At 41.5% G+C, this 20,603-nt stretch overlaps 1 protein-coding gene across 2 annotated transcripts in view; it reads left to right on the forward strand.

Annotated features, from left to right (window-relative positions):
* Positions 1-20,603, forward strand: part of gpc5b (glypican 5b) — a 342,838-nt gene that overhangs the window by 78,163 nt on the left and 244,072 nt on the right. For both annotated transcript variants that reach the window (XM_041263858.1, XM_041263859.1), the window contains exon 3: positions 5,433-6,127. In XM_041263858.1, the coding sequence (XP_041119792.1) occupies positions 5,433-6,127 (695 nt within the window). The remainder of the gene's footprint in view (positions 1-5,432; positions 6,128-20,603) is intronic.

Raw genomic sequence — 20,603 nt, forward strand, 5'->3', positions numbered from 1 at the left:
GAGATCTTAAAATGAGGGTTTTGAAGATATCTATAAATCATTTGAAGATATCTTGAAATAACTTCATGTTCAATTAAAGATATCTGTAAATCATTTCACAATATCTTCAAATAACTTTCTGTTCATTTAGAGATATCTCTAAATCACTTGAAGATATCTCCAAATGAACAGGAAGCCATTTCGAGAGATCTCAAAATGACTCCCTGTGAAAATGTCCATTTAAAGATACCTTCAAATGAACAGGGAGTTATTTAGAGAGATACCTAAATGATTTAGCGATATCTCTAAATTAACAGATATCTTAAAGTGCAATTTAAGATATCTCTAAATGCTAATTTGGCTTGCCATAGATGTGAGAGCTTTTTTTTCCCCAAATATTACAGTGGCCACTGCAGCCTGTTGCTCTGATGCACGGCAGATCATGTCATAGATGGCATAGGTGCTGTTTCAGTGTGTCACGCAATCGTTGATTACAGTTTCATTCTTCAAGCCGAACTTTTGCTTATCATCCAGAAGACTTTTGTCAGCTAGCAAGCTATTGAAATGTGCAGCTGAAAGTTTGAGCCTGGTAAGCATTATTTCAATCAGTCCAACATTCAGTCCCTTTTGTACAGCAAGGTTAATTGTGTGAGCCTATTGACCAAGTAGAGGTGTCTTTCTACTGCGTTGATATTGTTGTGCATTATCAGTAGTGACAGCAATTACTGACTCAAGTATATTAAAATCAGATCGAGTTTCTGAAATACACTCCAACTTTTTCTGCTATGTGACTTACTTTGAGTTCTTTAGTTTGCAGAATAAAATCTTGCAGTTCCCATGAATCAGTGATGCAGTATGCTGTTATAGTAATGTAAGCACCTGTAGCTAATGAGGTCCAACCATCTGTAGTTAAAAAAGCAATATCATTACAGTTGTGACATTTGCGCAAATGGTATCATACAGTTTAACTGTGTTTTTTTGAAATTGTTGTGCGACTCAGAATGTTGTGTCTCGGCCCCGTTTCAATGCAAAATTCCCAGAAACCATTACCTTCAATGATGTTGATGAGTCATTGTGACAAAATGGCTGCTGAGTGAGAACAGGTGCAGAGGTGATGCAGTGCAGGAATAATCACATTCAGAAAACTGTAATCTGTTTGGAAAAGGGGTCTTTTATTTTTAATCCCGGTCTGGCGACCAAAACAATAAACTCAGGCAATACACACCAATGTGTAATGCACAGAGGTAACAGAAACAATGGGTTGCAGCCAAAACAATAAATACACGTTATCAGCCCCACAATAATACTGGACACGGTCACCAGTCCAGGTGCATGCAATAGTGCTCCTGGTGGGTGATAACAATTTAATATGTGACTGTGGTGTAGTGTTGTTCTGGCTTTGTGCTGGCCCAAGGTGACTGCTCCTGATATGTGTTAGCTGTCTGGTGGTTTACAAACACAAACAGTTACTAACAACACAAAAACAAACAAAACACTCATGAATATTTCTTTTCAGTTTTCACTGGGTCTCTCACGGTCTTTCTACTTCTCTATATCAAAAACCAAGCAGAGGAATAGATTGCAATTCTCCGTCCCCTTTTATGCTGTCACGCATGACCTCTTGGTAAACGACTGCAGCTGTCTCTACAATCTGCAGCTGCCACGTCGTTTCCCTTCCGGGTCAATACCTTCTTGCAACAGAGTCTCGCCGCCTTTCAGACTGACCGACTAATGACCCTGGGAAATAACTGTCAGGCCAGCCTATCCAAAGAACTCTACTTTAGCTGCTTAGCATCCTCACAGGTCAGGAGGAAGATTTACAACCAAGATTCATTGTATTTCTGTCACATATCCCACTGCTCAGAGTGGAACCGAAGCAAGACTTGGCTGAATCTATCTTTCCCATTACTCCCTCCTCCCGGGAAAAATAATCTGCATTTTGATGGTCCTTTCCCGCACGGTGTACCATATGATACACGAAGGGCTGCAATGCAAGATACCACTGAGTTATTCGGGCATTGCTGTCCTTCATCGTGCTCAACCACATGAGTGGGGCGTGGTCTGTGACAAGATCAAGTGAATGCCCCAGCAGGTAGTATTGTAAAGAGTGAGTAGCCCATTTAATGACCAAACACTCCTTTTTCAACTACGAAGTAGTTGCACTCCCGAGGTAACATCTTTTTGCTGAGATATGGTATTGGGTGTTCTACTCCATCTACATTTTGGGACAAAACTGCAACTAAACCCACGTCCAACACATCGGTGTAGAGGATGAATCTCTTGGTGAAATCTGGTGTAATAAGAGTGGTGACCTGGCACAGTTTATGCTTAATAGTATCAAATGCCCCCTGACACTCAGCTAATCATTTGATTAAATTTGGAACATCTCTTTTTGGTGAGGTCGACTACAGGGTTAACCACTGTGGCATACTCATGGATAAAGCGACTATAATAACCAGCTAATCCCAGTAGTGACCTCACCTGAGTCTTGGTTTGGGGATTGCCACGTTGACCAAGGCCTGGATTTTCAAGATTTCTGCTTGTGCATTACAAACCATCTCAGCATCGACTTTAAGGTCTGATTAAAGTGTTCCACCAAACCGTATGTCTGTGGATGATAACAGACGTCCTGATGGGACGCCAGCCTCGTGACCTCAGTCCCACAAGACGGGGGAACCAATAATTGTGTTACAGGCTGTCCTGTACCCGCGGCTAGATTTTCCCTATAAAGTAATTGCCCTTTGATGCTGAAGTGTGGATATCCTAGCGCCCCAGCATCATCAACATCTGGTCTTCAATAGACCAGACCTGCAAGTACCAAAATCTCCAATTCCATATTGGTAAATTTCAGTTTTCGCTTCGGAGCTTCCTCATCACCATGGCTAGTACCAGGCTGAGGTTTTTACCCTTTATAAATTTGGGCCTTAGTTTATAAATTCTAGAAATGTTATGAAGTTTGCCATTATTGATGATCCGGTTTTATTATTGATCATTGCAATAAGGAGGAAAATCAATAAAATGCTGCGATCTCTTGGCCAGACTTAGGCAAGAATTTAATGATATACTTCATGATTTTAGCAGCTGGAACCATGTGTAATGTGTTTGCCATGTGTTTGCTTCGAATCCCTTTATGGATGTAAGTGACATTTCTGAACAAGTGGGGTCATTGTTTAATTTGGATTGTGTTGAACTGAAAATGGAGATTCTTAATCTTCAAAACGATATTCAGTTGAAAGCAAGATACTTCTGGACTTTAGTGGACAAGGACAAGTACAGAAATCTGCACAGCAGCAATCAAAGTGGTGTCCTATTTGGTTCCACTTTTCTATGTGAATCTTGCTCTTCATACATGAACTTTGTCAAATCAAAATTTTGAACCCACCTCAGTGATGAGCATCTGAAGGACTCCATCCTGGTTGCGCTTTCTAATTACAAGCCAGATTTTGCAGGGCTAGTAGACAGCATGCAGTGTCAAGATAAGAATAATATTTTTCTTTATTTTTAGCTTGAAGTTCTTTGAGGAGTAGAATCGGAAATAGCTATTCACCATAAAAAGTTTGGAGACCCCTGATCTAGGCACAGCCTGAATAACCCATGTGACTGTTACAACTACAAACCATGTGCATGGGTCCCTCTTGAAAACAAGCTGGCTGTGCCAACTTAAGAGGTTTTTGTAAAAAAAACAAACAATCAAAAACCTTACATCTGCTGTTCCAAATGCAACCTGCAATACTGTATTTTGGAGAAACAGGATACAATGATACCTAACTGACATAAAAATTTACGTTAAAATCCCTACACTGAAGATGGAACTGGCTGATACTTTTGCCTAATCGACTTTTTATAGGTGAAACTCTAAGAAACTGTTTGCTAGTTTTACCTGCTTGAGCATTTTGAAAAATCAACATGCAGAAAAACTGTTTCAGTCAAGCTGGGCAAAACTGTGCAAAGGGAAGTGACTGGGTAAAACAGCAGCTTTTGAGAAATCTAGAAAAAAATCTTCATCTCCTTAAAACACCTATTTACAGCACAATGATGCCGCATGCTTATAAGTAAGGTTTTAAAAAAAAAAAAAAAAAAACCCTTTGTTGTCTGCCTTTAATCACAAACAGACTCCCGTGCATACTTTCACACAGAAACACACATGCATGCTCCAGTCCTTTCACTGGTGTTCATGTGGGGGAGAGAGGGCTGAGGACTAGTTGAAACTTTATGGCTTTATCTATCCCGGATCTACAGCACTGTGATGAACTCGTAGCGGAATGCTTCATTGATCTCAGACAGGTCTTATTCCTAACTGAGCTGGACTGAACTGTGAATAAATCAGCCCTGACTAAAAGCTTTCTCTCAGGCTTGTCTTTCTAGGAAATGAAGCATGAAGGAGCACTCTAGTTCAGCAGGCCAGTATCGCTCAGTGCAGGGGGAGTTCTGAATTGTTTTGGGCATAATAAATTAGGCCCAGTGCCTTGGTTAGAAGCGAGACTGCAATTTAGAATCTGGGAGGTGTCCAAGCTGTTTATTTTGGTGAAACAGGAATTGTTGTGGTCTAGAGGGTTACATTCAACATATTTTGTGGCCTTTGAACTATTTTTTTTACTCTTTTTAATTCATTTTTTTCCCAGAGACTTTCAACCCTTGTTCAGTTCAAAGGTATAATAACCAATGCTTTGTTTTAGCTCCTTATCTTCTAAATTTCTTATTTAATTTATTATTCTCTGCTGGGGATGGAGATGTCCAGCAATGGGGATCTGGAGCAGCCATATACCCTGTGTGGCCACTTTATTAGGACCTGTCTACCTAATTGGTACAGTCAGATAAACTTGATCACGTGGTGTGACCTACGGCACAGTTGCAAACAGTCTACCAGAAATGAGCAAAGATCTAAGAGAATTGGAAGGAAGTGTGATAGTGGGGTACATCAAGAGAGTGACACAGTCCAGACAGTCAGCAACAGGACAGGGAAAGTGACAGCTGTAGACTCAAACAGTTTGTGATGGAGAAAGGAAATAGCATTAGAGAGGCTTGTCAAGTCTTACACATTAATGACTATATGGATCCCTCGTCACACCTTCCAGCACCTTGTGGAGTCTGTGCAAGGCTGGGGAAAAATACCACTATTTTTAGGTCATTTTTTCTACGTTGCATCCATTTTACTGTGAGTGCCATCATTAAACAACTTCAGCATTCAGTATGTAGCACTGTGAGGTGTGATACTTATTGAAAGATTGTTGAAAGATGGGGTTGCCATTAATGAGAAAATGCAAACAAGGAAAATGACCTTACAGTGAGCACAATTGCGCAAATGGGCTTACATAGGATTCAGTTCTGCAGATTTATCCTAAAGTACTTACATTACGTTTGGTTGGTACATATAGGCAGAATCCCCTTCTCTTAGCCCACAGTCCTTTACCTATATGTGGATAACTCAACTTTGTTTTTGCCCCTCTACACAGATGCCTTCCAGTCACTGCTCCACTTTGCACAGAACCACACCAGCTCCCTCTTCGAGAGTGCTTACAGAGCCCTGGCACGCGAGGCAACCACTCTCGTCAAAGAGCTCTTCACTGACCTCTCCCTCTACATCCTGGGCTCAGATGACACGGTGGAGGGGGCGGTCCAGCGTTTCTACGACAACCTCTTCCCTCTGGTCTACAACCGACTGGTGAATCCCGGTATCGGCATGATGAGACAGGAGTACGCAGAGTGCTTGCGAATGACGAGGCAAGATGTCAACCCCTTCGGCTCACACCCCAGAAACTTGGTCCAGGAGCTGTCACGCTCGTTCAAGGCAGGCCGGACCCTCAGCAAGGCCCTGAACATGGGGGTGGAGGTTATCAACGCCACGGAACACGTTGCCTTCACAAGAGAATGTGGCAGGGCCCTGGTCAGAATGCATTATTGCCCTCACTGCCAGGGGCTGACGCTCATAAAGCCCTGCTTGGGATACTGTCTGAACGTGATGAGGGGCTGCCTGCCCGGCTTGGCGGAGCTGGACCAGCCCTGGTGGGACTATATCTCCACCCTGGAGGAGCTGACCAATGCCATGGCTGGAGCTCATGACCTGGAGCTGGCCTTGCTGGGCATCCGGAACCAGGTGAACGATGCCATTCTGTACACCCAGCTGAACGGGCCCCGACTCACCGCAACCGTGAGTGTCTCTGTGTCTGTGTGTCGGACGGTCTTGCTGTCTGTGTATGATACGTAAACGTGAACCAGTACCTACAAGCTAAAAACAAGTGTAAAAAAAAACAAAAGAAAGTTGTATCAAGTATTAACACACCCAAGCTGAATCTTTTTCTCATTCATTAACCAGAAAAGTCTTTTGTCCAGACTCAACTTTCAACTGATCTAAAAAAAGTGATCTAATTACCACCACTATTTAAATATTAAAACAGGACCGAACCTGTCATTATCCCCTGGAGCAGTGGTTTCTCAAACTAATCTTTTTGGTGGCACACTGATATTTTTTCCTAAAAATACAAAGTATAGGATGTGAAAAATTAAGAAGATATGGACATATGCACTTCAAATTGTTTTCATTTATTTCTATAATAAAGCAAGTGTTTCTTCTTTGGTGTTTCTACTGGATCTTAATGCCTAGACCCTCCTAATAATAAACCGGAGACAAAAATCTGGTGTTTTGCTAATTTTGTTTTAAATGATTATTTCTTTGTCAACAGGTCAAGCTACAAATGGATATAAAGGAATACAATACTGAAACTAAAGTACATTACTAATTAACATTCCTGTTCTAATCCTGCACACATCCCAACTAAATCTAACAAAAGTACAACAATTGGCAATGCTGCTATATCATAAAATGATATGTAAAAATGTAATATTACACAACGCCTTACTTTGCCTGTCACACAGTAGTTATATATTTTTTTGTCTATCTCAGGTCGAAACAGTACAAAAGTAGACATCAGGTTTTTTTTATTATTTTATTTTTAAACCCCTGCCATAATAGCTTCTTCACAATAAACAAAGTGTCAGAAGACACATTTTCATAAAGTAATAGTGTTACTGAGGTTTACTAATGCCTTTTTTGTTTTTTTTAGCTGTACACGCAGTTGAAGACTGTTAGATTTAACTAAATAAACTCTTCAAAAAATAAATGTGGAAAAGAGCATTGTACAAAGAAAAACCTCACCATTTTGATTTTAGGATCACAACAAAACAATACGTTGATCAGTATACAGCACGTAACATTTACCTTGCAAGTTGGGTCAGTGTTTGGAAAGCGTGAAGCACACCTGCACCTGTATTGTCAAATCTAAAACAGCACTTTGTTGATCCTGTTTTATGTACCATTTATGAAACTGTCATGCAAATTCTGGCAAGAAGGTAAATCAGTGCAAGGACAAACACGTTGTGACACTGTATGCATTTCTAATGTCTATCAACTATGTCATTTATGGTGGGGACACAGAAGTGGATTTTTGCCTTCATGTGCAGCAATGTTCATTCGAATATTCAGGTAGTTTCTCCACACTAAAGAATAATATTACTCCACACCACTGTTTCAGGTCACACTACTAAAGTCTAGTCTCGTTTTTCAACCAATGAGCACTGACACAAAGCAAAGTGAGGTTTGTGATGCATGCCAAAATGAAATCTGATCAGAATGAAAGCTTGGCCAGTCAACATGCAGTGATTGTACTGATATTAATGCTGGCCGATAGCGGCTAACAGAAACAGAAGCAATGTGAGTAATCCTCTGCTGAAGGATAGCGGTGCCATTAGGATAAAGATTCATTAAGACAGGAGTTGCTAGGGGGGCTGCTCTGGCCGCACAAAATCCCGCTGATTGCTGCATGCAGCCACAGTGGCCGCATTTGAGAACTGTTGCCCTGGACCTTAATATTAATGAGTCCTAGTTTAAACACTCCATTCTTGGCTAACAGTAGTGGTATTCTTGTTTGCGCAGTGAAAGGAAGCTGCAAGGTTAGTGAGTGAATGCATTTTCATCTCATGGTGGTTGATTGTTTATTAATTTGCGAGCCTGACCATAACAGCTAAGGCAGTTGCCAGGCTGGCAGGCAGGCCCAGGCCAAGAATGCAGCTCCTGAGCCCAGGCGAGGAGGGTGCTTTGTATTCACAGAGCAGTGCTGGGTGGAGAGGAGAAGGGGATATGTTTGACAGAGCTGAATGGCTTCTAGTCAAACTGTGCCCACTCATGTGGAAAGAAGCAGAAAATTGTTTTTGGCAATTGTGGGGTACCCAGGGTGGCTGCTAACTTTTTCGTCATATAAGAAAAACAGCCCCCCCCCTCCCCATGCATGTTTACAGTCACAAATATTCCCTTCGTCCTGGTTTGTGTATGCAGGGAATCGAAGCAGCAGTTCTATTGACAGATACAGTAATCTCTCATTTCAGCTTAATGGGGGACAGAGAACATAAGCGCGTTATACTGGGCGGAGGGGGGAGGGGGGTTATACTAAGAACTTGCATTTCGTGCATAAACTGATATAATTATTGAACACTGTAGCAAATAGCCTGCTTATGAAATAAATGTACTGTACTGCATAACCTAAACAGTAATTGAAAAAATCTATATAGAAATATACATTCATAGAAAGGGAATACACTGGAGAAAATAATGAAAGTACGATACACTGGAATACCTGCTCAGGCTTACTTTACTTGTAAAATCATACTCAGTGCTGAGTATTGCTTAGTAGTACTTGTACATAATATAATTAGAGAATACATTGCCTGCCATGGCTTTCATATGTGTGCAGATCTAGATTCCTAACCTGTTGCTGCAGTTCTGTTGTTTTGTGTTGTTGGTTTGATGCTGGGCTGCAGTGTGGAAGGCAGTGAGTTTGAGGAGTTCAGTGGTTAGTGCTGTACTGCAGTGTGGAAGGCAGTGGGTTTGAGGAGTTCAGTGGTTAGTGCTGTGCTGCAGTGTGGAAGGCAGTGGGTTTGAGGAGCTCAGTGGTTAGTGCTGTGCTGCAGTGTGGAAGGCAGTGGGTTTGAGGAGCTCAGTGGTTGGTGCTGTACTGCAGTGTGGAAGGTAGTGGGTTTGAGGAGCTCAGTGGTTAGTGCTGTGCTGCAGTGTGGAAGGTAGTGGGTTTGAGGAGCTCAGTGGTTAGTGCTGTGCTGCAGTTTGGAAGGTAGTAGGTTTGAGGAGCTCAGTGGTTTGTGCTGTGCTGCAGTGTGGAAGGCAGTGGGTTTGAGGAGCTCAGTGGTTAGTGCTGTACTGCAGTGTGGAAGGTAGTGGGTTTGAGGAGCTCAGTGGTTAGTGCTGGGCTGCAGTGTGGAAGGTAGTAGGTTTGAGGAGCTCAGTGGTTAGTGCTGTGCTGCAGTGTGGAAGGCAGTGGGTTTGAGGAGTTCAGTGGTTAGTGCTGTGCTGCAGTGTGGAAGGCAGTGGGTTTGAGGAGCTCAGTGGTTAGTGCTGTACTGCAGTGTGGAAGGCAATGGGTTTGAGTAGCTCAGTGGTTAGAGTGCTGGGCTGCAGTGGAAGGCAGTGGGTTTGAATACAGTAGCTCAGTTGTTAGTACTGGGCTGCAGTGTGAAAGAAAGTGGGTTTGAGAAGCTCAGTGGTTAGTGCTGTGCTGCAGTGTGAAAGGCAGTGGGTTTAAGGAGCTCAGTGGTTAGATTGCTGGGCTGTTGTGTGGAAGGCAGTGGGTTTGAGGAGCTCAGTGGTTAGTGCTGGGCGGCTGCTGTGTCGAAGTGTGACAAAGTGGCAATTAGTAGCAGGTGTATAGCAGGTGCGGTGCTTGTGCAATAATCCCAAAGAACAAACAGACACAAAGTATGGGTGTGTGACAGGGCGAGGAGACCTGTACGTTATTTGTTTGTTTATTTTTAGAACAGTGTCTCCCCCTCCACCCCTGTGCAATTTTGTATTTGTTTATGATTTATTTATGACGGCAAAAGCCATGGTTTTTGTTTTTGTATTTATTTATGTATTTTTACATATGATGCTGTAGCCGCGTTTTGTTATTGTTTTTTTTTATTTAGACATGTTCTGGCAGAGGCGAGGGAGTAACTCGTCCTCTGCCAGGAATGATTAACAACCTTGTGCAGAAGGTGGCCATCTGCCAAATTAAGTGATTAATTTGTTGCTAATCAGGAGATGGTCACTTGTATAAAAAAACCTGCAGTTTTCCCTGCTTGAGGTGGGTGTTTAGAGGAGGAAAGGGAGCGTGAGAGGAAAGAGAGAATTTTAAAACAATCTAGGAGCAGTGAAGGCGATTTGCCCAGCCTGACCGGGAGAATTTTTTTTTTTTTGTGTTTGAGACTTTGTTTTTGTTTAACTGTTTCATTTGCTCTGTGAGCAGTGTTTTTGTTAAACCTTTTATTTATTTTTGTTAATGAAAATAAATGCTGCACACAGAGCTTTTTCACTGCAGTTACCTGTATGGTGGTGTTCCTGCTTCTGGCCTGACGTCACCACACACACCTCCATCCTGTTACAGGGTGAAATCGATTTTTTTATTTGTTTTTAAATCCAATGGTCTGATGACCAGCCAGTAAATAATGAATCTCTTGCAATACACAACAATGTGTATTGCGGAATGAAAACGGGGTTGCAGACTCGTAAATAATAAACATGATACACTTAACACACACAATTAGACACACACGTTCACAAATCCAAAGTGAGTGCTCTCAGTGCTTGTGGTGCAGTACAATTAGTGCTAACAATATTAATCGCGACTGTAGTGCAGTGTTGATCCTGTTTTGTGCTGGCCCTTGGCGACAGCTCCGGATTCGGTTTTAGCCGTCTAGTGATACATACAAGACAATTACTAATAATCCGAAAAACAAACAAACACTTAGGAATACCTTCACAATGCTTTCTCTGCGTCTCTCACGGTCCTTCCAGTTCTTTAATACAAACCAAACGAAGGAAAAGATTTACGATTTTCCGGCCCCTTTATGCAATCACGCATGACCCCTTGGTAAGTGATTGCAGCTGTCTCTATTGCTTATAGCTGCTACCTCGTTTACCTTCCGGGTCAATACATTCCTGCAAAAGAGTCTCGCCTTCTTCCAGGCTGACTGACTTCCCAGACCATGAAATGAACTGTCAGGCCAGCCCATCCAAAGACTTCCCCTTTCGCTATTTAGCGCCCTCAACCCCCAACCAGAACTCATTATATTTCTGTCACAGGAAGGCAGAGGGTTTGAAGACCTCAGTGATTAGTGCTGTGCTGCAGTGTGGAAGGCAGTGGGTTTGAGGAGCTCAGTGGTTAGTGCTGTGCTGCATTGTGGAAGGCAGTAGGTTTGAGGAGCTCAGTGGTTAGTGTTGTGCTGCAATGGGGAAGGCAGTGGATTTGCGAAGCTCAGTGGTTAGATTGCTAGGCTGCAGTGTCGAAGGTAGTGGGTTTGAGAAGCTCAGTGGTTAGTGCTGGGCTGCAGTGTGCAAGGCAGTGGGTTTGAGGAGCTCAGTGGTTAGAGAAAGCTCTGGGATACATTGTGGAAGGCTGTGGGGTTGAGGAGCATGGTTGTTAGTGCTGTGTTGCAGTGTGAAAAGCAGTGGGTTTGAGGAGCTCAGTGGTTAGAACATAAGAACATAAGAAAGTTTACAAATGAGAGGAGGCCATTCAGCCCATCTTGCTCGTTTGGTTGTTAGTAGCTTATTGATCCCAGAATCTCATCAAGCAGCTTCTTGAAGGATCCCAGGGTGTCAGCTTCAACAACATTACTGGGGAGTTTATTCCAGACCCTCACGATTCTCTGTGTAAAAAAGAGCCTCCTGTTTTCTGTTCTGAATGCCCCTTTTTCTAATCTCCATTTGTGACCCCTGGTCCTTGTTTCTTTCTTCAGGTCGAAAAAGTCCCTAGGGTCGACATTGTCAATACCTTTTAGAATTTTGAATTCTTGAATTAGGTCGCCGTGTAGTCTTCTTTGTCCAAGACTGAACAGATTGAATTCTTTCAGCCTGTCTGCATATGACATGCCTTTTAAACCCTGAATAATTCTGGTCGCTCTTCTTTGCACTCTTCCCAGAGCAGCAATATCTTATTTATAGCGAGGTGACCAGAACTGAACACAATATTCAAGATGAGGTCTTACTAGTGCATTGTACAGTTTTAACATTACTTCTCTTGATTTAAATTCAACACTTTTCACAATGTATCCGAGCATCTTGTTAGCCTTTTTTATAGCTTCCCCACATTGTCTAGATGAAGACATTTATAAGTCAACAAAAACTCCTAGGTCTTTTTCATAGATTCCTTCTCCAATTTCAATATCTCCCATATGATATTTATAATGTACATTTTTATTTCCTGCGTGCAGTACCTTACACTTTTCTCTATTAAATGTCATTTGCCATGTGTCTGCCCAGTTCTGAATCTTGTCTAGATCATTTTGAATGACCTTTGCTGCTGCAACAGTGTTTGCCACTCCTCCTACTTTTGTGTCGTCTGCAAATTTAACAAGTTTGCTTACTATACCAGAATCTAAATCATTAATGTAGATTAGGAATAGCAGAGGACCTAATACTGATCCCTGTGGTACACCGCTGGTTACCACACTCCATTCTGAGGTTTTTCCTCTAATCAGTACTTTCTGTTTTCTACATGTTAACCACTCCCTAATCCATGTACATGTGTTTCCTTGAATCCCAACTGCGTTCAGTTTGAGAATTAATCTTTTGTGCGGGACTTTGTCAAAAGCTTTCTGGAAATCTAAATAAACCATGTCATATGCTTTGCAATTATCCATTATCGATGTAGCATCCTCAAAAAAATCAAGCAAGTTAGTTAGACACGATCTCCCTTTTCTAAAACCATGTTGACTGTCTCCCAGGACCCTGTTACCATATAGGTAATTTTCCATTTTGGATCTTATTATAGTTTCCATAAGTTTGCATATAATAGAAGTCAGGCTTACTGGTCTGTAGTTACCTGGTTCAGTTTTGTTTCCCTTTTTGTGGATCGGTATTACGTTTGCAATTTTCCAGTCTGTCGGTACCACCCCTGTGTCAAGTGTTGCATGATCTTGGTTAGCGGTTTGCAAATAACTTCTTTCATTTCTTTGAGCACTATTGGGAGGCTCTCATCCAGCCAGGGGATTTGTTTATTTTAAGAGCTCCTAGTCCCTTTAACACTTCTGCCTCGGTTATGCTAAAGTTATTTAAAACTGGATAGGAACTGGATGACATGTGGGGCATGTTGTCCATATCCTCCTTTGTAAAAACTTGTGAAAAGTAATCATTTAATATATTTGCTACTTTTTTTTTCTTCATCTATGATTTTGCCATTTGTATCTCTTAGACATTTAACCTCCTCTTTGACTGTTCTCTTGCTGTTGTAATATTGAAAAAACATTTTGGAATTGTTTTTAGCCACCTTAACAATGTTCATTTCTATTTCTCTCTTGGCCTTTCTAACTTATTTTTTGACTTGTGTTTGCAGTTCAGTGTACTCTTTCTGTTTACTTTCTTTTTGGTCCATTTTTAACGCTCAAGTGCTGTGCTGCAGTGTGGAAGGCAGTGGGTTTGAGGAGCTCAGTGGTTAGTGCTGTGCTGCAGTGTGGAAGGCAGTGGGTTTGAGGAGCTCAGTGGTTAGTGCTGTGCTGCAGTGTGGAAGGCAGTGGGTTTGAGGAGCTCAGTGTTAGAGTTGCAGTGTGGAAGGCAGTGGGTTTGAGGAGCTCAGTGGTTAGTGCTGTGGAAGGCAGTGGGTTTGAGGAGCTCAGTGGTTAGTGCTGTGCTGCAGTGTGGAAGGCAATGGAAGTGAGGAGCTCAGTGGTTAGTGCTGTGGTGCAGTGTGAAAGGCAGTGGGTTTGAATAGCTCAGTGGTTAGTGCTTTGCTGCAGTGTGGAAGGCAGTGGGTCTGAGGAGCTCAGTGGCTCGAGAGCTTTATAACAATGTGGTATAAGAGACTGGAGTACGAAAGGAATTCATTGACAGTTATCCAAGGGGATTACACTGGAACAGGTTCCAGCACATCAGGGATAAATTTCATCAGTTGATCCAGGGTAGAAAGAGGGGTAGTTGATTTACATGGAAGTCATCCCAATGCAGTGTTTACAGTATGGGTCCTTTAAGATTTAGTGCTCTTCACTTGACATTTAGACATAGCTGGGATAGCTTGGTTTCACCTTACCCTCTGCTGCTGGGCTTACAAGCAGGATGTGGGCTGGGGATCATTCTGTACTCATTACAGACCCTGCTATTGTGGTTAAAACATTCGGAATGGACAATCCCACTGCCAACAACTATCAACAATCTTAACTGAGACTAACACAGTTCTCATTCAAAGTGGTTGGATTTTGGTCTGTCTGCTACAGATCGAGAAGAACAGTAGTTCCACGTGCCAAATTACAGTTTAGCGAGAGGACTGCCAGTGTCTATCTATACAGATAGTTTACGTGTTTTCAGGGTATTGGTGCAGCAAAAGAAAATCAGCTAAAAGTACAGTTTCACATTTATTTTGTAGTTCCAAACACTCTTAGATGTCATGTAGAAAAAAAAGTAAATGCTTGTCATACAGTAAGAGAAATAAGGTGCCAAAGGAAGGTAAAAATGTCCTTCTACTTTTTCTTCCGACGTATTTTTTTTGCAGACCCCAGGCACTTATATTCAGACACATGTATATTATAAGACATCTGAGCTGAATGATAATGAACTCTTAATTATGTCAACATGGAAATATACTGGAGAACATATTTATGTTGACGTCAGTATCATTTATATTAAATGATTTATTGATGTTGTAAAATGGACCAGTTGCACGCATCACAGACAACAAAAAAAAAACAAAAAAACATTTTGAAGCCCCCAGGCACATTTGTCCATGCGTATTTATATTACAGGACCTTCAATTTTTCATGACAATTAACTTGTTTTGTGAAAATTGAAATATACTAGGAAACATACTTATTGTGATGTCTATATAATTTATATTAAGTGATTTATTTCTGTTTTAAAATGGAACATTTCCCTGCAAAAAAATCTTTAAATATAAAAAAAGGGCTGGTATACATGGGATTTGAAACTACAACCTACAGTTTGCAAGCATGTTGTGTTAACTATCAGTGCTACACGATTCTGTAGATTTATGTTTTTGATATTTTTCAAGCCATCATCCTTGAAAAATATCATCCTAATTCTGAGAGGTTGATCTTGAGCTCTGAAAATGTTTGATTTCCTGTGAGTGTAACACTCACTGTGGTCCCTATTGGCACAAGGAAGTACGGTTTCCTTTCTCTATACTGGCTGATGAGAGTAACGCTATTTCTGGTCCCTGCTGGACAAACTCCTTAGTAATGTAATCCCTGTTATTGTTTTATTACTATAACTTCTCAAATCTGTGATATTCTTTGAGCGCTGGATGCAGATGCAGCTCTTTTCTTTTGTTTCTTGTGTTCGTGTTATCAGTGTGGTGCACAGGGCTATCAGGTACGCTCTTTTTTCAGCTTCATTCGGCTCCTAAGGTTTTCTCGGTTTGTGCTTGACGTCTTTTTGATGATGTCAGACAGGAAAGGAAAAATTGTAATGTCGGACCTGATCCGACATAGGACCACAAAGGGTTAAATGTGGCCATTGTGTCCACTGTTACAATTCTGTACATACTAACTCGATTCCCCTCCCACGATCTGGTAAAAAGATCAAAATTCAAGGTGTCAATAACTGTAATACCACAGGAGTAATTTATATGTTAACTTGTCCTGCAGTCTGGTTTACACAGGCCAAATGAAAAGAGCCTTAAACATAAGGGTTTCTGACAAGAGAATGAAAGGAACATCATCCAGGACCCTGTTAACAGTGGTGACCAGAGAGCAAAAAGAAGGGAGGTCATGATTGTTGGGGACTCCACACTGAGAAACACAGCAAGTTCAATTCGCAGTTTGGAACCCCTTACTACAACAGTGGGCTGCCTTCCAGGAGCCTCCGTCATGCATATCACTGAGAATGTGGACAAGCTCCTAAAACGAACAGGAAATGATCCATTAGTAGTCGTCCACATCGGTACAAACAACATTGGAAGAGACAGACCAAAATCCCTGCAAAACAAATTCAGAGAGCTAGGAAGGAAATTAAAAGACAAGGTTCAGAAGCATTTAAACTAGAAAGGAAGGGGGGATAAATCAACAAACAACAGAAGAGAGACCGCATCAAAACAAGGACAACAACTTAGGTAAGACAACCATTAAATGTATTTATCTAAATGCTAGAAGTATCAGAAATTTTAAAACTTGAAGCTACTGCACTAACAAGTAACTATGATGTGATAGGTGTTACAGAAACTTGGTTGTCTGAGAGTGATGGGGACAAATATAATATTTGTGGGTATACACTGTATAGGAAAGATAGGCAGGACAGAAGAGGTGGAGGGGTAGCGCCATACATAAGAAACAGTCTTGAAGCCCAGGTATTAAATCTGGAAGAAAAAAACAGCACAGGATCAATATGGGTCAGAATCAATGGATAAATGCATAATAATAGAGGCATGCTATAGAATGCCAAATTCAGGCACCGAGCAAAATAGTCTGTTATACAATGACACTGGAAAAGCGTGTAGCAAAGTAGAAGCCATACTAATGGGGGATTTCAACTTCCCCCATATAAAATGGGAAAACCCGATGGGTAGCATGATGGGCGAAATTGAAATGGTGGAAATGACAAATGACTGCTTCCTAACACAATTTGTCAAGGCACAGACTAGAGGGGAGGCATGCCTTGATTTAGTCTTTTCAAATAACGAAGACAGAATAACTAAAACAGAGGTCAGAGAGCCACTAGCAAACTCAAACCACAACATGGTCTCATTTGAAGTGCTTTTTAAAAACCCAAAGGTAATGACAAAAGCTAAGGTTTACAGTTTTAGAAAAGCAAACTATGAAGGTATGAAACAGAGACTAACAGAAAAACGATGACTCTTCTTCAAAAATGTAGTACTAGAGGCGCAAAACAATTACATCCCTAAAGTAGACAAATCTAAATGTAAAACAAAATTGCCAAAATGGTTTAATAGATCAATTAAAAAAAATATTCAGCGAAAATAGGCACTTTACAGAGCGTTTAAAAGGGACCAAAAACAAAGTACACAGAAAGAGTACACAGAACTGCAAATGCAAGTCAAAAAGGAAGTTAGAAAGGCCAAGAGAGAAATAGAAATGAACATTACTAAGGGGGCTAAAACCAATTCCAAAATGTTTTTCCAATATTACAACAGCAAGAGAACATTCAAAGAGGAGGTTAAATATCTAAGAGATACAAATGGCATAATCATAGATGAAGAAAAAAAGTAGCAAATATATTCAATGATTACTTTTCACAAGTTTTTACAAAGGAGAACAAGGACAACATGCCCCACATGTCATCCAGTTCCTATCCAGTTTAAATAACTTGAGCATAACAGAGGCAGACGTGTTAAAGGGACTAGGAGCTCTTAAAATAAACAAATCCCCTGGGCTGGATGAGATCCTCCCAACAGTACTCAAAGAAATGAAAGAAGTTATTTACAAACCGCTAACCAAGATCATGCAACAGTCTCTTGACACAGGAGTTGTACTGACAGACTGGAAAATTTCAAATGTAATACCGACCCACAAAAAGGGAAACATAAGCCTAACTTCTATTATATGCAAACTTATGGAAACTATAATAAGATCCAAAATGGAAAATTACCTACATGGTAACAGTATCCTGGGAGACAGTCAACATGGTTTTAGGAAAGGGAGATCGTGTCTAACTAACCTGCTTGATTTTTATGAGGATGCAGCATCGATAATGGATAATTACCAAGCAGATGACATAGTTTATTTAGATTTCCAGAAAGCTTTTGACAAAGTCCTGCATACAAGATTAATTCTCAAACTGAACGCAGCAGGGATTCAAGGAAACACATGTACATGGATTAGGGAGTGGTTAACATGTAGAAAACAGAAAGTACTGATTAGAGGAGAAAGCTCAGAATGGAGTGAAGTAACCAGTGGAGTACCACAGGGATCAATATTAGGTCCTCTGCTATTCCTAATCTACATTAATGACTTAGATTCTGGTATAGTAAGTAAACTTGTTAAATTTGCAGATGATACAAAAATAGGAGGAGTGTCAAAGACTGTTGCAGCAGCAAAGGTCATTCAAAATGATCTAGACAAGATTCAGAACTGGGCAGACACATGGCAAATGACATTTAATAGAGAAAAGTGTAAGGTACTGCACGTAGGAAATAATAATGTGCATTATAAATATCATATGGGAGATATTGAAATTAAAGAAGGAATCTATGAAAAAGACCTAGGAGTTTTTGTTGACTTATAAATGTCTTCATCTAGACAATGTGGGGAACATACAAAAAAGGCCAACAAGATGCTCGGATACATTGTGAAAAATGTTGAATTTAATTTAAGGGAAGTAATGTTAAAACAGTACAATGCATTAGTAAGACCTCATCTTGAATATTGTGTTCAGTTCTGGTCACCTCACTACAAAATGTATATTGGTGCTCTAGAAAGAGTGCAAAGAAGAGCGACCAGAATTATTCCGGGTTTAAAAGGCATGTCATATGCAGACAGGCTAAAAGAATTGAATCTGTTCAGTCTTGAACAAAGAAGACTACGTGGCGACTTAATTCAAGCATTCAAAATTCTAAAAGGTATTGACAATGCCAACCCAAGGGACTTTTTCGACCTGAAAAAAGAAACAAGGACCAGGGGTCACAAATGGATATTAGACAATGGGGCATTCAGAACAGAAAATCGGAGGCAATTTTTTACACAGAGAATCGTGAGGGTCTGGAAACAACTCCCCAGTAATGTTGTTGAAGTTGACACCCTGGGATATCTTAAGAAGCTGCTTGATGAGATTCTGGGATCAGTAAGCTACTAACAAGCAAATGAGCAAGATGGGCCGAATGGCCTCCTCTCGTTTGTAAACTTTCTTATGTTCTTATGTTCTTATGCACATAAAGCAGCAATTAGGAATATGCAATATCCAAACACTATAGAAAAAAAGCTGGTCACGCATCATCTCCACACTCATCATGATTTGTGGGGGTGGAGAAAGTACCTCTACCAGCTCAAGGAGGGAATTTGATGCTTGTCTTACTATGTTGAGAAACATACTGGATATTAGAACCAATTGGTCTCAATGACGGAGTCAATTTGTGTTCTTTAATATGAAGAGTGATGAATTACCTCCACCATTGGTTGATCTGTTCCCAGTCACGGGAGGGAGAGGTGGCCCACACAGCGCTAGTGACAGAGCATCTAGTGAGGCTGGGCCTCACCATCAACGATGCCAAGAATTAGCTGACTCCAGTGCATGTGGGGCTCCGGCTGGACTCCATTACGATTCTACTTGCCATGCCCCTGTTTACTTTTCTGGCTACCTGGTTTCTCCTTGGAGGGCTACTCTCCCCAAATGGAGCCTTGAGATTGTACTGGAGGCTCTCATGCAGACCCCGTTTGAGCCTATATACTTCATCGAGTTGAAGCATCTGCCATGAAGACAGCCTTCCTCTTGGCTATCACCTCCGCAAAGCGGGTTAGTGAGCTGCAGGTGCTGTCTGTGTATAGCTCCTGCATGCGTATTTGGGATGATGGTAGCAGAGTGTCACTGCATGCAAACCCTGCTTTTCTCCCCAAGGTGGTGTGATGGAAAGATGAATTCTGGTGATGAATCTTCCTCCCGACCTGTGAGGGCACTAAAGAACGGGAGGAGAAGTATCTGGAAGGGCTGGCCTGACAGTTCCTTTCCAGGTCAGGGAAGTGGGTCAGCCTGGAAAGAAGCGAGACTCTGTTGTAAGACCGTATTAATTTGAAAGGTAAACGAGAGGCAGCTGCAAGTAATAAGGCAGCTGCAAACGTTTACCTAGATATCATGCGGGATTACATATAGGGGCCAGGGTAACACTGATCTTTTCCTTCGTTTGGGTTAAACAGTGGGAGAGAGAAGGATTGAGAGAGGAGCTCTCAGTCTAAAGGATTTACGTGTTGTGTGTTTATTTTTGACTGTGAGTCATTGTCTGTCTTTTTGTCACACTATTAGACAGTTAACACACACCTCCGGAGCTGTTGAAAGGAAAGCACTATCCGGAGCACCACTGCACAGAGCACAAACCTGTGTCTACACCGAGCACCTGCATGTCTGCACACACCCAGGACTGGTGACCGCGTTTTGTGTTTTGTTCGGGACTGTGCCCAGTGTTTGTTATCTCCACGCTATACACATTGGTGTGTATAGCCAGGGAGTTATTATTTATCGGTCACCAGACCTGGATTACGAATTAAAACACCTTGTTCACTGAATCACTATTGTCTGTTCATCACTCCTGCACCGCATCACCGCTACACCTGTTCCCCTTACCAACCACTTTGCCACAGGTGGTTACAGTCTTCCACTTCAAATCAGTCTGTGGAACTGGAGTCCTTTCATCCTCCACCGTTTGCTACTGAGGAGCATAAGAATTTGAACTTGAAAGATGTTATGTGGATAGGACGAGAGCGCTGCATCAGTCCGACCAGCTCTTCATCTGCCATGGTTAACGGACCATGGGACAGTCCCTTTCGAAGCAGCGACTGTCGCTTTGGAATGCGGACACAGACTGCGTATGATGGTGCTGGTTTACCTCTGTAGTAGGGTGGAAATATCCTGTTGTATGAAATGACTGGTGACTCAGATCGGTAGCAGTTCAAGAAGTATATTACAATGCGCA

Source organism: Polyodon spathula, chromosome 11 (assembly GCF_017654505.1).
Source record: "Polyodon spathula isolate WHYD16114869_AA chromosome 11, ASM1765450v1, whole genome shotgun sequence".
NCBI lineage: Eukaryota > Metazoa > Chordata > Actinopteri > Acipenseriformes > Polyodontidae > Polyodon > Polyodon spathula.